The 17602-nt window shown below is 36.1% G+C and overlaps 2 protein-coding genes across 2 annotated transcripts; both read left to right on the top strand.

Moving 5' to 3' along the window:
- The first annotated feature begins 1359 nt into the window (after positions 1-1359).
- On the top strand, positions 1360-5096 carry elovl6l (ELOVL family member 6, elongation of long chain fatty acids like). The gene is made up of 4 exons (XM_067385209.1): positions 1360-1525; positions 1616-1747; positions 2815-2966; positions 3236-5096. The coding sequence occupies exons 1-4, from the start codon at positions 1431-1433 to the stop codon at positions 3661-3663; spliced, it is 807 nt and encodes a 268-aa protein (XP_067241310.1). The 5' UTR covers positions 1360-1430; the 3' UTR covers positions 3664-5096.
- A 4048-nt stretch (positions 5097-9144) lies between these two features.
- On the top strand, positions 9145-11177 carry mxtx1 (mix-type homeobox gene 1). Its single transcript, XM_067386423.1, has 3 exons — positions 9145-9166; positions 9464-9648; positions 10407-11177. The coding sequence occupies exons 1-3, from the start codon at positions 9145-9147 to the stop codon at positions 11175-11177; spliced, it is 978 nt and encodes a 325-aa protein (XP_067242524.1).
- Positions 11178-17602: the final 6425 nt, after the last annotated feature.

Here is a 17602-nt window from a genome sequence, read left to right as displayed (position 1 = left end):
ATCATCGCCACCTACAGGATTGGCAGGGAAACTACAGAGCGCACTGGCGGTTGATAGAGGAAAACTGCAGGACTGTGTTCAGATTTTCTGCCATATCTTTAGCAGGTATAGCCTAATACTTGGCAAAACTCCATATTAATTCATTCTTATTATCAAAGTTTTCATCATTTTTACGCTTGAGTTTCAAATATCTGACAGTGGGATTATGAATGAAATATGGGCCAAAATAAATATTAAATTTCTATATTTTCTTAGAAAAGGGTCAATAAAGCATGCTTTTAAGTCATAAAGTTTAAGATTAGCCTACTTAATTTTTTTAAGTGTTGTAATGTAGCCTAAATCTGATTCAAATTATACTTCCTTTATTTAGGAGGCTATCTTATATAACGTTACTGACTTCAACTGAGCAATGACACATTTCCTTTTAGAGCTGCCATACAGCCGAAATTAACTCTTTTTTTTGCATATTTGAATCATTATCTCTGTAAGCTGCTTTGAAACAATCTGTATTTGTATAAAACGCTTTATAAATAAATATGAATTGACTTGCTATATACTACAGTAGGCTATAGCAATAGCGCCCTCGCGTGCCAACATTTATAGTTGGGTAATAAAAACAGAATTATTTCTCTACACTTAGGTGTTGCCAGATCAATTTTCCACACTCATAGAATCTTCTAATGGAATTTGAATAGGAAAGGCAGGAATTCGAATTGTAAAGAAATTCAACAGTCACACAAAATAATATTAATTTTGCCTATTGATTCACTTATTAGTGACCTTCTTCCAATTATAGGCCTATATATTTCTCTAAACTAAATTCAATAGGTCTACACTAAAATAATAAACAGGCTAAAATGTTGTTTTCTATTAACAGAAATGCTATTTTAGCAGTTTATCACACCACAGTACTTTCTAGTTTGTATACATTTTATATTTTTCATGAATAATAAGCTAAAAATGAATTAGAATAATAAATAAGAAACTAGAAATGTATTAAGAAGTTAAACGCAACACTGAATATTCGGCATTCTAGCGATAATGCCGCTATTATTTACATACTGAACTGAAATAAAATTGTCTTTTCACAGCTTTGAGTTACATGGCTAATCGAAAGAGACGAATTCAGCCTATTTCTCCCTCTAATATGGCTATATACAGCTATTCGTTTTCACACAAAGAGTGTTCGTTGGCAGCATCACAAAAAAACTGGTATTCCATTCAGGAAATACAAAACAGCCTTTTGGCTGAGAGTCACTCCCTAAACTCCACTATAAACTCCACCCTGATTTACATAGGCCAGGTGTGTGCACAGGTGTGTGTTTGAAGCTGCTTAGTTAACTGCTGGCTGCCCTACCGAACGGACAGCAACCAGAGCTTTTCCGAATTATCTTCGCTTTTATATCACAATTTTTTGAAGGTGACTCAAAATGAATGACACTGAATATCAGCTGCCTCTGACTGAGTATGATTTCGAGCGGCACTTTGATGAGAGGTTTGCTATTGAATGGATGCAGGACAACTGGTAAGAACCGTTCATCTATATTTCTTGCCATTTTTTGCTTGGAGGTCCAGTATAAATGTGTTTTCTGGTGTTCTGTTTGGTCTCTTTCAGGAAAAAGTCGTTTTTGTTTGGTGCTGTGTATGTTGTGGTCGTGTTTGGTGGGCAGCACTTCATGAAGGAAAGACGGAGACTTGATCTGCGGAGAGTGTTAATGCTGTGGTCCCTCAGTTTGGCAATCTTTAGGTAAGTAAAAACTAGTGTTTATAACACACACACACACACACACACTCACACTCGGTTATCTAAATGGGGACATTCCATAGACTTCTATGTTGTGTATATGTAGGTATAAATGCTATAACCTTACCCACATCCTAACCCTAACAGACTACCATTTTTGCGATTAAAAATACTTTTGACCTACCCTTTACTTTTTTTAGATTTACATATTTTTTTTTTTTTCATTTTTTTAATTGTCAGATTTAGTACACTTGCTAGTAAATTTCACAAACAATTACAAGTTTGTTGTGAAGTAACATGTTGAATTAAATGTGAAATTTTGAAGACAAATGCCTGGCATTACTATCTTTGTGGGGACATCTGGTCTCCATAATGTAGGGATTACCATAATAAAGATATCGGTATCTTTCATACATGGCCCTATCTCTAAAAGTTTTCTTTAAACTACTATTTGCGCTGAACTTTTGACTTTTTAATGACACTGCACATTTTGGCTTATTTTTAATGAGATTTTTGCTATTGGACATTTAGGTTACAAATGTGGTTGTACTAAGAAACAACTGGCTCCATACCTATTGTTCCTCACAAAATTGTTGTTTGAAATGCGAGAGTGCCAAAATGCGTGCCACTGATATGTTTGTGAGATTTGCCACTTGATGTGGTTTTTAAATCTCCAGTGCTATTGTTTAAAGTTGGGTTTAGTTTCACTTGGGTGGAGATGAGTCGTCTTGGTCCCATCACAAAAGAGGACAGAAATGACAGCAAGCACAAAGTAACTGTTTGCATGCTTGTGAAAAGAACAATAGAATATTGTAATTGGATGGCAGCAGTGACCTCTGGTCACATGCTCTTTTCGATCACCCTTGGAAACTGGACTTTCACCACTCGGTGAATGTTTTGATATTGATTGCCGTTTAACACAGAAACCGCCTGCTATAGCAATGTTTCTGTTTCTTTTTTCCCCACCCCCAGAGTTAAGAATTGTTTATCTTGGATACCATGGTTTCACAGTCATGACAGACATGTGACACACAGATATTCATACAATTCATATTTCTTTTTTCTTTCAGTATCATTGGAGCGGTGAGAACTGGTTGCTTCATGTTGTATGTTCTCAGCACCAGTGGTTTTAAACAGTCTGTTTGTGATCAGAGCTTCTATAATGGACCGATTAGCAAGTTCTGGGCTTGTGCTTTTGTGCTGAGCAAAGCCCCAGAGCTAGGTGAGGCTTTTCTTGTTTTATTTTATTTTATAATGGGATAATTCATCAAAAATGACCATTCTGTTGTCATTTTTAGAAAAATGGAAAGAGATTTTGTGGGACGTTCCAATTCCAAAACAACATTGGACCCCATTGACTTTCATTATATGGACAAAAAAGACCCATTTTTGTGACTAAATGACTTTATTTTTCGGTTAATGATCTCTTTAATTGCTTGTAATTTTGCACTAGTAATCTAACCCTTTTTACACACGCCTTCACATTTTCAGGGGACACCATATTCATCGTCCTGCGTAAGCAGCGGCTGATCTTCCTGCACTGGTATCATCACATTACCGTGCTGGTGTACTCCTGGTATTCCTACAAAGACCAGGTTGCTGGTGGTGGCTGGTTCATGACCATGAATTACACCGTGCATGCGCTCATGTACAGCTACTACGCCGCTCGAGCTGCAGGACTCCGTGTGCCGAAACCCTGTGCCATCGTCATCACTTGCACCCAGATTGCCCAGATGGCCATGGGGCTGGCAGTAAGTGCACTAGTGTACCGGTGGATGCAGGATGGGGATTGTCCCTCCTATGTGGATAACATAGTGTGGGCTTCACTCATGTATCTCAGCTATCTGTTCCTCTTCTCTTCTTTCTTTTATCAGTCTTACATAAAGGGTTCAAAACCCATGGGCATCAAAACTGAGTGATATGCAGGACTGAGGTTTATATACAGGTTTTATTTTTGATAGTTTACCTTGTTAAATAAAGTTTATTATTGTTATAATATTTATTTCATGTTTTTAAAGAAAGGTGAACAATGAAGATGTCTTTTTGTTAAAACAACTGCGATTACAGTCTGGATATGTCTCGAGCTGTTTCAGGGCTGTTTTTTTTTTTTTTTTTTTTTTTGTTCTGTTCTGGTATTAGTTGAGGAAAGCACATCAAATACACTTCTCTGTTGTTGAGAACTTCCATTTTGGAGGGTGATTTGAACTGAACTGTTTTCTATGACGCTTTGTCCTCCAGTCTTACAGGCCACAGTTTGTAATCTTCAAAAGTCCACGTTTGTTTACTCTTTGCAGACTTGGTAACATGACCTGAACCCAGCTGAGACATATGGTGTACGTTGTAGCGTGTGCCAAGATCTGTGCTTGTAGTTTGAGAAAGTGAAGAATTTGTCAAAGGAGTCTTAGTTTAAATGGCCACACCATTAAAACTTCATCCATTTGGTACATGTTCTCCTGGGTGTGTAGGAATTTGTGCGTGCTGATTCAGTGTTTCCTCATGATGTTACAGAAACTTGAATTATCTGTGCTGACTGGTTGGACAGGTTCCTAGACATTTAAATTGGCCATTTTAAGGCTGGAATTCTCAAGAAGGACGACACCCCTGTTCTCGCTCTCATTCTGCGCGTGTTTCTGTCATTAGCTCACTGAAGTTACAGTATGTAATACTAGCTGAGGAATGATTGATTTGGACTCTTTCACCCTTGAATGACCTGGGTAGAGTCACTATGAAATGGTTCCTTCCTGGTCTGTACCGAGTATTGAATTGGTGCTCGACAGCGTGGTTATCCTTTAGCCGTCCCTTTAATGGTGATTTGTTACTTCAGTAAAATGCACAGTTCATATATTTATCATGTATATCACATAGTAGTTGGGGTATTTGGTTTTCCACTGAAATTACAATGATGAGGTTTCCACCTATGATCACTGTTAAAATATTGTATTATGTACTGGTAGGCCTTTGAGAATATTCAGTGGAGCTAAACTTATATAATCTGAAATGTTGCTGCTACCATCCAATTTTATTTTTGTACTCTGGTCTCGCCTGCCTGAATCACTTGAGGACTGTGAAAGTTTCTATGTTTGCAAATTTCCATTTAATTCCGGACATTGATTTGTTTTAAAGAGATTTTATGACTTTGTCTTAATGTTCGTGAAAACATTGTGTTTGTAGGAACATAGAATGATGCTGAATGTATAGTGGCACTAGTTTACGTTATGAAACATTTACAACAAACATGTTTACAACTCCTATATTTTAATAAAGGAGTGAAATGTGATGTAAGCATATTAAAGGTGTCAAATGTAAATATTTCTTTTCTACCTGATCATCTGTACACGTTCCTATAGCCATTGTGAAGTAATTATGATTGTTTATTTTTTTTGTCATTAAAGTTGTTTCTGTATTATTGTGCCTATCATGTTCTGTTCAATTTTTCACAGACAAATGTTGTCAACTGACAGGTTCTCTGAGCTGATCTGGCATATTTTATGCATTAACAAACATACTTTTGTTGTAAACGGGAAGTTTTACATATTTCCAGCTCAATGACCGATGTAGATGTTGAGATTGCATCTTTTCATTCTCCCAGTTCCACCAGTCAATTTCTTTTCTACATGATGGAGCACTTGTGTTAGATATGACTCTGGATGCCTCTTCAGAAATGAGTGATTTCTGTAGTCTCAAAGGTTTTAATTAACTGTAATGACAAAAACACTCTGAAAATATTCTGGGTATTCTTCTCCACTAGCAGGCAAAAATGTGGTTAGGAGCTAAGCAGCCGTACACTGACCCCAGCATTTTTTATGAACAGAAGGTCTGTAACTTGCCATTTGGGCGACACTTCACATCGCCCTGCTGGAGCCAGAGGTTAAGTGATTTGCTCAAGGGTACAGCAGCAGTGGTGATAGAGATCTTAACTCTTCAGTGTCTTGTTTTTTTTGAGAAGCCCCTACTGCTCTTACTTTCCCCAACATATAAACATGCATTGACAACAATTTGTTGCATTTGTGCATATGAAATTTAAGCCACCTATTCACCCAATGAGGAGGCAATAGAGTGCTGCAGTGTTTTTGTTTTGTTTTGTTTTTTTAAGCCAACCCAAAAGTTAGCATCACCCTGATTCCATCAAAGAAAAAAAAAAAAGAAAAGAAACCCAATATGACTTTTGGATTAGCCTTTTTTCAGAAAATAAGCTTCTGTGAGCAACAAAAGTATGATTCATGTTTAGTTCCTCATGATAATCTTCAAAATTTAACATCCTTATTTTAGACATAAAAAGTCTGCAATTATTTTATATCCTAAAATCAACAACTATAAATTGCACTGAACTTGAATCACCTGAAATGTTCGAATGCATCTGATTTTAGAGCTTTTTTTTTATTTTATTTTTATTAATGCCATAAACCAACAATACAATGAGATATATCATTGAAGTAAAGAAATACAGCAACTAAAATAGAATGAAATAACAATGCCAGAAGACAAGAACAAAATTATAACAAACAATAGGAAAAGGGTGCTACTTATCATATCTGCTTACAATGTTATAAGCTCAAATTGCCTTTTTACATTTACAATTACGCAAAAACAGAACAATACAGTTTGAAATCATTTTTAAAGCAAAAAAAAAATTGGCTTGGAGTCAGACTGTTTCATCTTATGAATGTGAAACTTTCCCATTTATATTAATAATTGTATGAAGTATGCCTTCTCTTTCTCAATCCCATGATCATTAAAGTGTATCATTATATCAAGTCCACTCAACTGCAATTCATTTTTTTTCTTAATTAAATGCTCCACATCAATCCAAAAATATTTTTGCATGTATACAATGGAAAAATAAATGAAAAATAGTTTCCTTTTCACCTTTACAGAAATTACAAGAGTAATCAATATCTAATTTAAACCATTCCAGCACATGTTTTACTGGGAATATTCTATGCATTATTCTAAAAGAGACTTATTTTACTTTATTATTAACATAGAATTTATCCACTGTTCGCCAAGCTTTACGCCAATTCACATCCTTAAACACAGAAGACCAGAAAAAACGAGTTGGAGGATAAACAATATTAAGTATGTTTCTAATGTAGTTATTTGAGACTCTATTTTGTAAAATATTTGTATTACCAATAAATATTTTACCCTTGATATCTGTAAAATTTAGATCTTCCTCCTGTAATGCATTCCTCAGACTTTTTGGGGAATTGCATCCTATACAACAGCAAACTCCTTGGGTATTTTAAATTTATTCAAAAATTCTCTATATGTCAGTAAATTTCCATCATTATTTAAAAGCTGACTAACTAATATAATATTGTTTTCAACCCAGTACTGATTTTAGAGCTGTGTATCACAGGGAAAAATCGTGCCACAATTTTAATGCTGTTAAAGCTCAATACTGCCACCTATTGCTCTGCCTATAGAACAGCTGGAGTTTTAAGGACAAAAAAGTAAAATTTCAAATATGGAAATAATACATAAACGGCCGGGGAAAGAAAGTTACTCTCTGTATTTGCTCATATACAAAAGTAATGTTGCCAGGGAAGTGTATACAAAACAAATAAATCTGCAATTTGCACATTTATCTTAAAATAACAAAGTGATTGGATTTAGACTGCAGCAGAATGCAGTATCAGCTAAGAGGGTGTGTTTGATTAATGGGGGGATGTCATGCTCTCCATTTTGTTAGAAAAAAAAAAACCCTTTTATAGCCAATGCAGGCTTACCCAACTACTTAATAAAAATACTTTAATGTTTTGCATGCTTTACATGAGAAAATTTCATATAATAACCGTTATCTAAGTGCACTAAAAAGATGAGATGACCAGATGAAACTGGACTTCATGAAAAGCAGTCCAAACATCACTTAATTTCTAGTAGCTAACCAGATGCCATACATTTTTTGGCAGCTAACCAGATGCCATAAATTGACTGAATGGAAATATTTATCTTGTCAGATACCGACATTATTTATTGATCCGTTCTGGGTTTACTTGAGGAAAACCGTCAAAATGAACTGGTTATTCTATCTGTTCTATGCCTGTGTGATTGCAGGGTTCAATTTGCTTTAGTTTGGCTTAATTCAACAGCACATCTAAACAGTTCATCTGCATTGACAAGATTGGACAGAACCTTGACTTTGAAATGACTGTTATCCCCTCTGGATCCTCTGGAGCAGAGAGAGGGAGTGACAATACTCACACATGTAAATTCTCCTATTAATCATTTCACAAATCACCCTCCTTGTTTTCCTTGGCTTCCAAACATGTTTCTTTTGAAAAGAGATCACATGACACAAAGAGATATCCATTCGCAGCCTTTTGCTTAAACTTATGTTAAGCATGTTGTTAATGTCTTTGTTAGTTAATGTTTTCTTAAATCTATTGTTTTATTGATTACAATGCTTGAATGAAGAGCAATTACAGGAAGAGACACCATCCATTTACACACTTTTCCAATAAGTGTAATTCTATACAATATGTTTGATTAATGTGCAACAAGCCTTCTGTTTTAACATACAGTTTGTTTATTTTTAGCCTTTATATGGGAATATAATATAAAAATACATTACATTTTCATTGCTTTCTCAATTTATTTTCAGCTGTTTTAAGTTATATTGTTCAATGACTTACAACTAATAGTGATTATGAGAAAATCTGAAAACCATAATAAACTGTAAAAAAAAAAAAAAAAAATATATATATATATATATATATATATATATATATATATATATATATATATATATATATATATATATATATAATAAGTTATTACAATTTTCAACATTTTTATAAGTTATACAAGATTCAACTAATTTTTAAAAGTCAGTTTAATGTAATTTAAGTCAAAATAAGTCAAAATTGTAAGGCAGCGACTTTTAAAAAAAAAAAAATATTTTAAGTATATATATAGAATATAAATATATTATTTGGTACAGTCTGTGTATTTTTTTACCTTTGTATATAAGAATATAAAAATATACCAAACAATAAAATAAATACATATATAAAAAATAACATGTATTTTAAAGTTCCTATGAAATAAAAGCATATAAATGTACTGAAAAAACCCTTTTCATATTTTTATTTTTGAAATATTTACTTTTAAATGTTATAAAATCCAATTTAAAGAGACAAAACATTTTTTTTTTTTTTGAGAAAGATGTTTTCAAATGCTTGGGCTAGCCTTCAAAGAGTGTCCCTCTCATTCCTATTTCACTCATAATAAGCACTTCTATAATGGGGGAGGTGGGGGTGAAAGGGGGGTCATGGGATAGGTACAGGTATAAAACAGTGCTGTCGGGGTCAGAAATCAAATCCCTGAGGAGCATCAAACAAGACAGACCTACTCTTCAGCCCCTTCAGTTTTCAGGATTGAACCAGTGGTGACACAATATGTGGAAAGACAACAGTATTGGTAAGCATTATACTGAATGGTGAAATTTGTGTTTGATAGATATTAACATTTAAGATCCCATAGGAAAAAGCCTGATTTCCCAAGCTTCTCCATCTCAAACCAAAAGTCAGGCACTTTAATTCTTCTGCTGCATATATTATTATTGTGAATAAGAATTCATACATTGCACTGATGTTTTTTTTTTGTAATGTATGTTTTTAATATAGGTTTGTGCAGTTTAGTTTGCTCTAACTGTTGGATGACAATCACCATAACACTTCATGATAGCTTTGCACTCATTTTGATCTTATTTTTCAGATGCATCTGCTAAAATATCTGGAAGCAGTACTGCATCAAGGAGTGCAAGTCGCAGGAAAAGGACGAGTTTCTCAAAAGAACATGTTGAGCTTCTGCGTGCCACATTTGAGACAGATCCTTACCCAGGAATCAGCCTCAGAGAAAGTCTTTCCCAAACTACTGGACTGCCAGAGTCCCGCATACAGGTGGGTCACGATGTCTTATAGCACGTTAATAACACGCTGAATTCACTAAAATTTAAAGGGGTATGTCACCCCCCAAAAAATGAAATTCTGCCATAATTTACTCACCCTCATGTTGATCTAAACCTATATGACTTTCTTTCTTCTGTGGAACACTAAAGAACATATTTTAAAGAATTTTCCATTACTTTTATCCATACAATAAAAGTCTGTAGGGTCGAAAACAACTTTTTTCTTTTTCTTTCAAAATCTCATATTGTGTCTTCCACAGAAAAAAGAAAGTCAGGTTTGAAACAACATGAGAGTGAGTACATTTTTGGGTGAACTATTTCTTTAATTATGTAAATAAGGAAACAACCCCTTCTTCTCTTTCTTTATATCTCTTACGCATTTACAAATTCACCAGATATGCATAAAAACAGGTGAAGTGATATGCTAATAAGGCCTTATGTGAATACATACTGTTTGCTGTTTTTGATACCACTATCAATATCTGACATGACGTAAGCGTCTTTGTCTTTATCTTTATCTTTATCTGCTGTTTAGTTTAGAGACCGTACGGCATGTAAACAACAGACAAACCAGGAACAGATAACCATCCTGTCTTTATGCCACCGTAGCTGGACGTCATCTCACAATGATTAACCTGAATCTTTGACAGGGAAGCTCTTATCTGGATGCACTAGATGGTTGAGTCTAATCTATCAACTGTATTCTTATGAGGCTGACTCTCTATATCTTGATGTCTCCATTTGCAATAGGTATGGTTCCAGAATAGGAGAGCTCGCACTTTGAAATGCAAGGGTGGAAAGAAACCATTGTGGCAATCTGACTCACCATTGCCAGCCTACAGTGCCATGCAGAATTCACCAAAGCAGATACACTCTTCTAACAGGGAGGGCGGCAAGTCTGGCGCGGTCACCGGACCTTTATGCACTTCACCAACTGCGTACCCCGATCATATTAAGGAAGAGATGGAAAGGGATGGCCTTTATGGATGTGACACTCCATCTTCCATGTCTATCGGTGATGATTCCGGGTACTGCACCCCTTCATACGGACACCATCAGGCCAGAGCCATGAACGCTCACTGCAGCCCTCCTCTTCTAAGCCCAGAGCATCAGATGCCCCCTAACTGGGCTGTGAGGTATGACAGAAGGTCACCTATGAGCTCCATGTGGAGTCCATATCATCTTGATGCCTATGCCTGCAATACCAACTCCATCCAGAGCTTTTTTTACTCTCCGTCTGAAAAACACAACAGCCTTCAGCCACTGACTCCTGTTACCCCAGACTCGGGTTGCTGGGAGGGTGGTTTGGAGGGAACTCCTCCAGCTTCCAGCTCTTTTTGTGTAGACAACCCAGAAGTTCTAAAGATGGAGAGCCAACAGGAAAGCGGGATTCACCACGGGCCTCTGCCTGAGCTGCCGGCCCTGTCGCTACAGGAGATCCTGGGAGAACTGCAAGGAGACTGGTGGCAGGGAGAAGGACCAAACAGCCACTCGTCTGAGGACAACCATGTGCATAGCTGAATTTTGCTGTGTTCAATCTATTTATGACTATTTATTCAATGTATTTATTGACTATAAGGATATGCCTCAACAATAATGTATTATTTATATGATCTGAAAGTAACAACATGAGAGATTTCAGATGTTTTTAGATTAATTAAATGGGCTTTGGTCTTTTTTAATCTTCATTGTTGCTATTTATTTAATAGTCTCTGTAAAAAAAGTAATCATGCAGCTGTGTATATTGTTTACAGACATCTTTATTGACTTTGTTTAATTGCTGCACTTGCATTTAAATAAAGATGCTTTTTCCCTAACGTTCTCTCAAGTGTCAGATTTTATACAATTGTTCTGTATATATTGATATAGCTTTTTTGTATGTTTTCTTTAATGCATGTTTAACCTCAATGGCAGAAAACCATGATAATCATCAAATATGTGGCATAACACAGTGTTTCTGCCATCCATAAGGTTGGGGGTGTTTTTAGAAACAGTGATGTAACAGGAAGAGCAGATAAGTGATTTGCATAAACTGGAAGGCCTTTGTTTGCTTGCAGCTCCTTTTGATCAACCAACAGTTACAGGAGCGATTGGTCTGGAGAAGGGTGGAACCAGCACTAATGGGTTTTGGCCCTGTAGTAGAAAGGCTTTCATGATCAAGGCATATTTATTGTACTTGTGTTTTGTTCATCTATAAATAAGAAAACTCTGGAACTATACAAAACAACTTCAGAGAAGGGGACCCAGTAACAATAATATAACTGCAAGCAGCGATGACGCGCCCAAGCCCGGCGCCACTGCCACCCCAGAGGCTTTAGGGAGACTGTGCATGACAGGCAATATGCATTTAACCTGGGTGAGTGTAAAAGGATTTTGTCAAGATATGAGACTCTTCCTGTATCCCTTTTAGTCATTAATTTAATTCCTCACCATAGCAAAACACAGTTCGAGATATCCAATATCCAGTGGTGTATAAAGTACTCAAAAACCATACTTGAGTAAAAGTGGACTCTGTTTAGAAGTCACTGTTTAGAATGTCAATTGAGTAAAAGTTTTAAAGTATGTGATATTTACAAAAAGTATTTTTTTGATATTAAACGTACTTACAGGTAAAAATTAAACTTTCATATATTCTAAATTCCCTACATGTAAAGTAAAACATTTCAAAAGTTTTTTATTTTTTTTTTATTTTGATGATTAGAGCGTACAGCTCATGAAAGTCCAAAATCCAGTATCTCAAAATATTAGAATATTTCCTAAGATCAATAAAAAATTTTATTTTCAAAACAGAAAAGTTCAAGGTCTTTAAAGTATGTTCATTTGTACACTCAATACTTGGTCGACAGCACATATTACAGCAAATGACTTGCTCTAGCACAAATTACAGCATCAGTGAAGTGTGGCATGGAAGTGATCGGCCTGTGGCACTGCTGAGGCACTATTGAGCCTTCAGATCATCTGTATATTGTTGGATCGACTGTTTCTCATCTTTCTCTTGAAAATATCCCATAGATTCAGGGGTCAGGCATGTTGGCTGGTCAATAAAACACAGTAATATCATGGTCAGCAAACCACTTGGAAGTGGTTTTTGCACTGTGGGCAGGTGCTAAAGTCCTGCTGGAAAAGGAAATCAGCATCTCCATAAAGCTTGTCAGCAGATGGAAGCATAAAGTGCTCCAAAATCTCCTGGAAGATGGCTGCATTGACTTTGCACTTGATAAAACACAATGGACCAACACCAGCAGACGTCACAGCCCCCCAAATCATTACTAACTTCAGAAACTTCCCATTAGACTTCAAGCAGCTTGGATTCTGTGCCTCTCCAGTCTTCCTTCAGACTCTGGGACCATGATTTCAACATGAAATGCAAAATTTACTTTTATCTGAACAGAGGACTTTCGACCACTGTTCACTGTCCAGTTCTTTTTCTCCTTAGCCCAGGTAAGATGCTTCTGATGTTGTTTCTGTTTTTAGAAGTGGCTTGGTAGTCCTTTTCCTGAAGATGTCTGAGTGTGGTGACTCTTGATGTGCTGACTCTGGCTTCATTCGACTCATTGTGAAGCTTTCCCATGTGTTTAAATCGGCTTTACTTGACAGTATTCTCAAGCTTGTGGTCATCCCTGTTGCTTGTGCACCTTTGCCTACCCAATTTCTTCCTTCTAGTCAACTTTGCATTTAATATGCTTTGATACATCACTCTGTAAACAGTCACCCAATTCAGTAATGACCTTCTGTGACTTACTCTCTTTGTGGAGGGTGTCAATGATTGTCTCCTGGACCATTGCCAAGTCAAAATTCTTCCCCATTAGTGTGGTTTCAAAGAACAAGAGATACCCGGAATTTATACTGTAGGGATGGTCATTTAATGAAACTCAAATGTAAATATTCTAATATTTTGAGATACTGGATTTTGGACTTTCATGAGCTGTACACTCTAATCGACAAATTAAAAAAAAAAAAATTGAAATGTTTTACTTTACATGTAGGGAATCTAGTATAAATGAAAGTTTCATTTTTAAAAATAATTTACAATAAAAAAATGAACTTTTTCACGATATTCTAATTATATGACCAGCACCTGTAAGTATTGAAAGTAAAAGTACAAGTAAATGTAAAATACAAAAGGAGCAAAAAAATATAAAAAATTGATCTACACACAGTATGAGCAGCAAGATCAGTTTTAACTCTTTCTTACATTTGTTTCTTTGAATTAAAAAATGGCTAAATGTTTATTGTAATTTTTAAATATAAAAAATACTAATATATTAATTATACATTGATCGTTCATGTTAATTCATAGTGCATTATAGCTAATGTAAGAGACAACTTTAAAATGTTAAAATGTAAATGTTGAAATTAACAATGAACAATACTTTTATTAACCTTATTTAACGTTACAAATGGACACTTATTGTAAAGTGTTACCATTTCATATAAATCCAAACAGTCATGCTTAAAAATTACCATCTTTACATACAAAGGCACAGCATTGGTCTATTATATGTATACTATCACACATTATTTGCCTCTAGATAACTTGATGATTATCTAATCAAAATATGTGTTACAGTGCCGATAAAAGAACTGAAATCGAATACATTCCTGATTTGATATGTTTCTGTTGCTGCATGATGAGAATACAGTTTAAATATGCAACTTCGCTGGATAACGAACAGTCGTGACATTAAACAGTTGGTGTTTTTGTCACATTGTTTTAACCGCTTGATGTACTGCTACTGTAAGCATCCTCTCAGCCTCGACGGCAAACATACTACTGTTCTCCACTAATGCAGCATCTGCTCAACAAACTAAGTACTTTATAATGATATGAAAACATGTACTGTAGTGTACACTGTATAACATACTGTTTTGTAGTCTATGTTTTAAATCCGTTTTTGAAGTGTCCCGCTCTGTGCAGCGCACAGCCTCACTTCACGTGTCAAAACAAACTCTATGAGGCATCAGTGATAGTTTTTATTTTGCCTCTTGACTAGAGGCCGCTCTCGTACTGTATAATGACAGCGCACTCTTCTCAGCAATGGACGCAACCCAGAAAATGAAATCAACCGCAGTTGTGCGAGCACTTGATTGCACATGCTTGCTTGCAGTCTGTGTTCCTCCTACTTTATTTTGAAGAAAATGAAATTTGGGAAAATGTATCGGAGTAAAAGTATACATTTTATTTAGGAAATGTAGTAGAGTAAAAGTAAAAGTTGACAGAAATATAAACACTCAAGTAAAGTACAGATTCTCCCAAAAAATACTTAAGTACTACAACAAAGTATTATTACTTTGTTAAATTACACCACTGCCAATATCTGTTCGCAATGTAGCTTTGTAAATGTCTTGGCATCATGTTCAGAAAGTTTGGTGTGAATCGTAAGAATCCCCTATGTGAAGTAGTTAAGAAGAACATGATTTTTTTTGAAAAATCAACATTCAAACCAAAATAGCTGATGTCATGTTGGTCAAAGCTGATGATTGTAATTTAGAAAGTTGTCCAACTCGATGAGAATGACATATGTACTGAATTTGGTGACTTTAAATTTAGTATTCTTAATGTCTTGACTTCATGCTGACTGAGTTTGGTTGTGATTGGATGAATCCCTTAGGAGAAGTATATCAAATTCCAGAGCATGCGTTTTTCAAACAACCCATAATAGCCAACTTCCTGTTGGACTGGTGTATCACTTAAGGCAGGAACACACCAAGCCGACGGTTGGACATCGGGCAGTTTTTGTTCGTCGGCCGACTAAGTTTTCTCAGTGTGTTCCACACCGTCGGCTGAAGTTGGTCCTCATCGGCTTTTTTTTGGCCGATTCGAAATGTTGAATCGGCGTCCGAGCTTGTTGGTCCGTCGGGCCATTTGATCATTCTGATTGGCTGTTCAGCTACTGCCACCTGCTGGTACGGAAAGGCAATTCACAGTTTCACAGGGCGCTACAGAGCCCCTCAAATACAACCATATAAAAGGGTCTTCCACAGAGCCCCACCCCCACCCCCACCCCACAACCCTCCAATGACAACTTGTGCCCGGAAAAGTGACCGAAAGATCTTTTTTTTTTTTCCCTTTCAGGGCTTGGGCCCTATTAAGTTGACAAGGTGCATGGTAATCTCCATGGTTTCACATCTGTATTGCAGGAGTATGATGAAATGCATTTGATATGCCAATTCATGGTTCCCTGGTGGTAACTGAAACTCTCTGTCTCCTTTATCTGTTGGAGATGTCTCCACGTTCTTTTCCCACCTACTAATAACAACAACATGTTCTCTTCCCATAGGAATTCATGTTTCTACTCCCTTCTTTATAAACATTCATGTCTCTCTGAGAACAAAATAAGTCACAGTGCAATCGGCTGAAGGCCAGATGGAGTTTTTGGACAGTAGAAGTATTTCCCAAAAGCCTGGTCAACAAGCATTGCAACTCTGATAACTGACCACAAGTATCCGTAACTTTACATACACCATCTACGCTGGTATGGATGCAAATATGGAATTTTACATGCTGTTGCATATACTTTGTGTTTATGTGTGTGTGTGTGTACATTCATCAAACCCTTAGTAACCTTTTAATACAAGTTCACACTGCACCAGTAGACACGAACAACCACCAGATTACAGTATGTCACCTCTTAGACATTCCGCAAATGTCTAACAGACAAACAGTGAGTGAACATGACCCGACCAACACTATATACAGTATCTGCCATTGGTCGACATCTGCAGTGTCAACCCATTTAAATATGTACTGATCTCACAAAGCACAATACAGCAGGATGTTTGATTTTGGGGATGTCTGGCATTTTCCCATAACATTTTCTTCAAACAACACTTCAAAACAAAACACAAGAAGGAAGTGGTGCTTCTGGTTATTCTGTTCCTCCTGGATGAAACTGCATTGGATGTGGCTCATACTGCTGCCACATACATGCTTATGGCAGTGACTCATACATGCTCATTGCATGTAGGCTATTATATAACAAAGAGGTGTGTATTTTATGGAAGTAGATAAAACATGATAGAGTGTGAGTGAATGAGAGAGAGAGAGAGAGAGGGAGGGAGGGAGGAGGAGCCCTAGCAAACCCTTTAAAGGATTAGTTCATTTTCAAATTAAAATTTCCTGATAATTCACTCAACCCCATGTCATTCAAGATGTTCATGTCTTTCTTTCTTCAGTCGAAAAGAAATTAAGGTTTTTGATGAAAACATTACAGGATTTTTCTCCATATAGTGGACTTCAATGGAACCCTAACGGTCCAGATGTCAGTTTCAGTGCAGCTTCAAAGAGCTCTACATGATCCCAGACAAGGAATAAGAGTCTTATCTAGAGAAACCATCTGTCATTTTCTAAAAAAAAATAAAAAAAAATAAAAATGATTCTTCTTTGAATTCCAGCAATGTAGACACTGCTAAGTGTATTACTGCCCTCCACAGGTCAAAGTTTGAACTAATTGTTATATACTTGCACTAGCATATTGTATATAGTTCAAACGTTGACCTGTGGAGGGCAGTAATACAATTAGCAGCGTCTACATTGATGGAATTCAAATAGAGAAGAAAAGAGCTAGTTCAAGATGAGCATTTATGGTTAAAATGTATAAATTTTTTATTTATTTTTTTTAGAAAATAAGTGATAGTTTTGCTAGATAAGACCCTTCTTTCTTGTAGCCTATGGGATCATGTTTAATGCTTTGAAGCTGCACTGAAACTGTAATTTTGACCTTCAACTGTTTGGAGGCCATTGAAGTCCACTATATGGAGAAAAATTCTGGAATGTTTTCATCAAAAACCTTAATTTCTTTTCGACTGAAGAAAGAAAGACATGGACATCTTGAATGACATGGGGGTGAGTCAGTTATCAGGAAATTTTAATTTGAAAGCGAACTAATCCTTTAACAAGAATGTCTCTTCCTGTTTACAAAATTTATAGCACAGTAGAGGATGTG

The sequence above is a fragment of the Chanodichthys erythropterus genome, chromosome 5 (genome assembly GCF_024489055.1).
Source record: "Chanodichthys erythropterus isolate Z2021 chromosome 5, ASM2448905v1, whole genome shotgun sequence".
Taxonomy (NCBI): domain Eukaryota; kingdom Metazoa; phylum Chordata; class Actinopteri; order Cypriniformes; family Xenocyprididae; genus Chanodichthys; species Chanodichthys erythropterus.
The sequence above is the reverse complement of the archived record's forward strand: the minus strand, read 5'-3'. Positions and strand labels throughout refer to the sequence as shown.

Coding starts and splice junctions, on each gene's coding strand:
- elovl6l (XM_067385209.1), top strand. CDS start 1,431: ATGAATGACACTGAATATCAGCTGCCTCTGACTGAGTATGATTTCGAG. Junction 1,526..1,615: donor GAATGGATGCAGGACAACTG/GTAAGAACCGTT, acceptor GGTCTCTTTCAG/GAAAAAGTCGTTTTTGTTTG. Junction 1,748..2,814: donor CTCAGTTTGGCAATCTTTAG/GTAAGTAAAAAC, acceptor TTTTTCTTTCAG/TATCATTGGAGCGGTGAGAA.
- mxtx1 (XM_067386423.1), top strand. CDS start 9,145: ATGTGGAAAGACAACAGTATTG. Junction 9,167..9,463: donor GTGGAAAGACAACAGTATTG/GTAAGCATTATA, acceptor CTTATTTTTCAG/ATGCATCTGCTAAAATATCT. Junction 9,649..10,406: donor TGCCAGAGTCCCGCATACAG/GTGGGTCACGAT, acceptor CATTTGCAATAG/GTATGGTTCCAGAATAGGAG.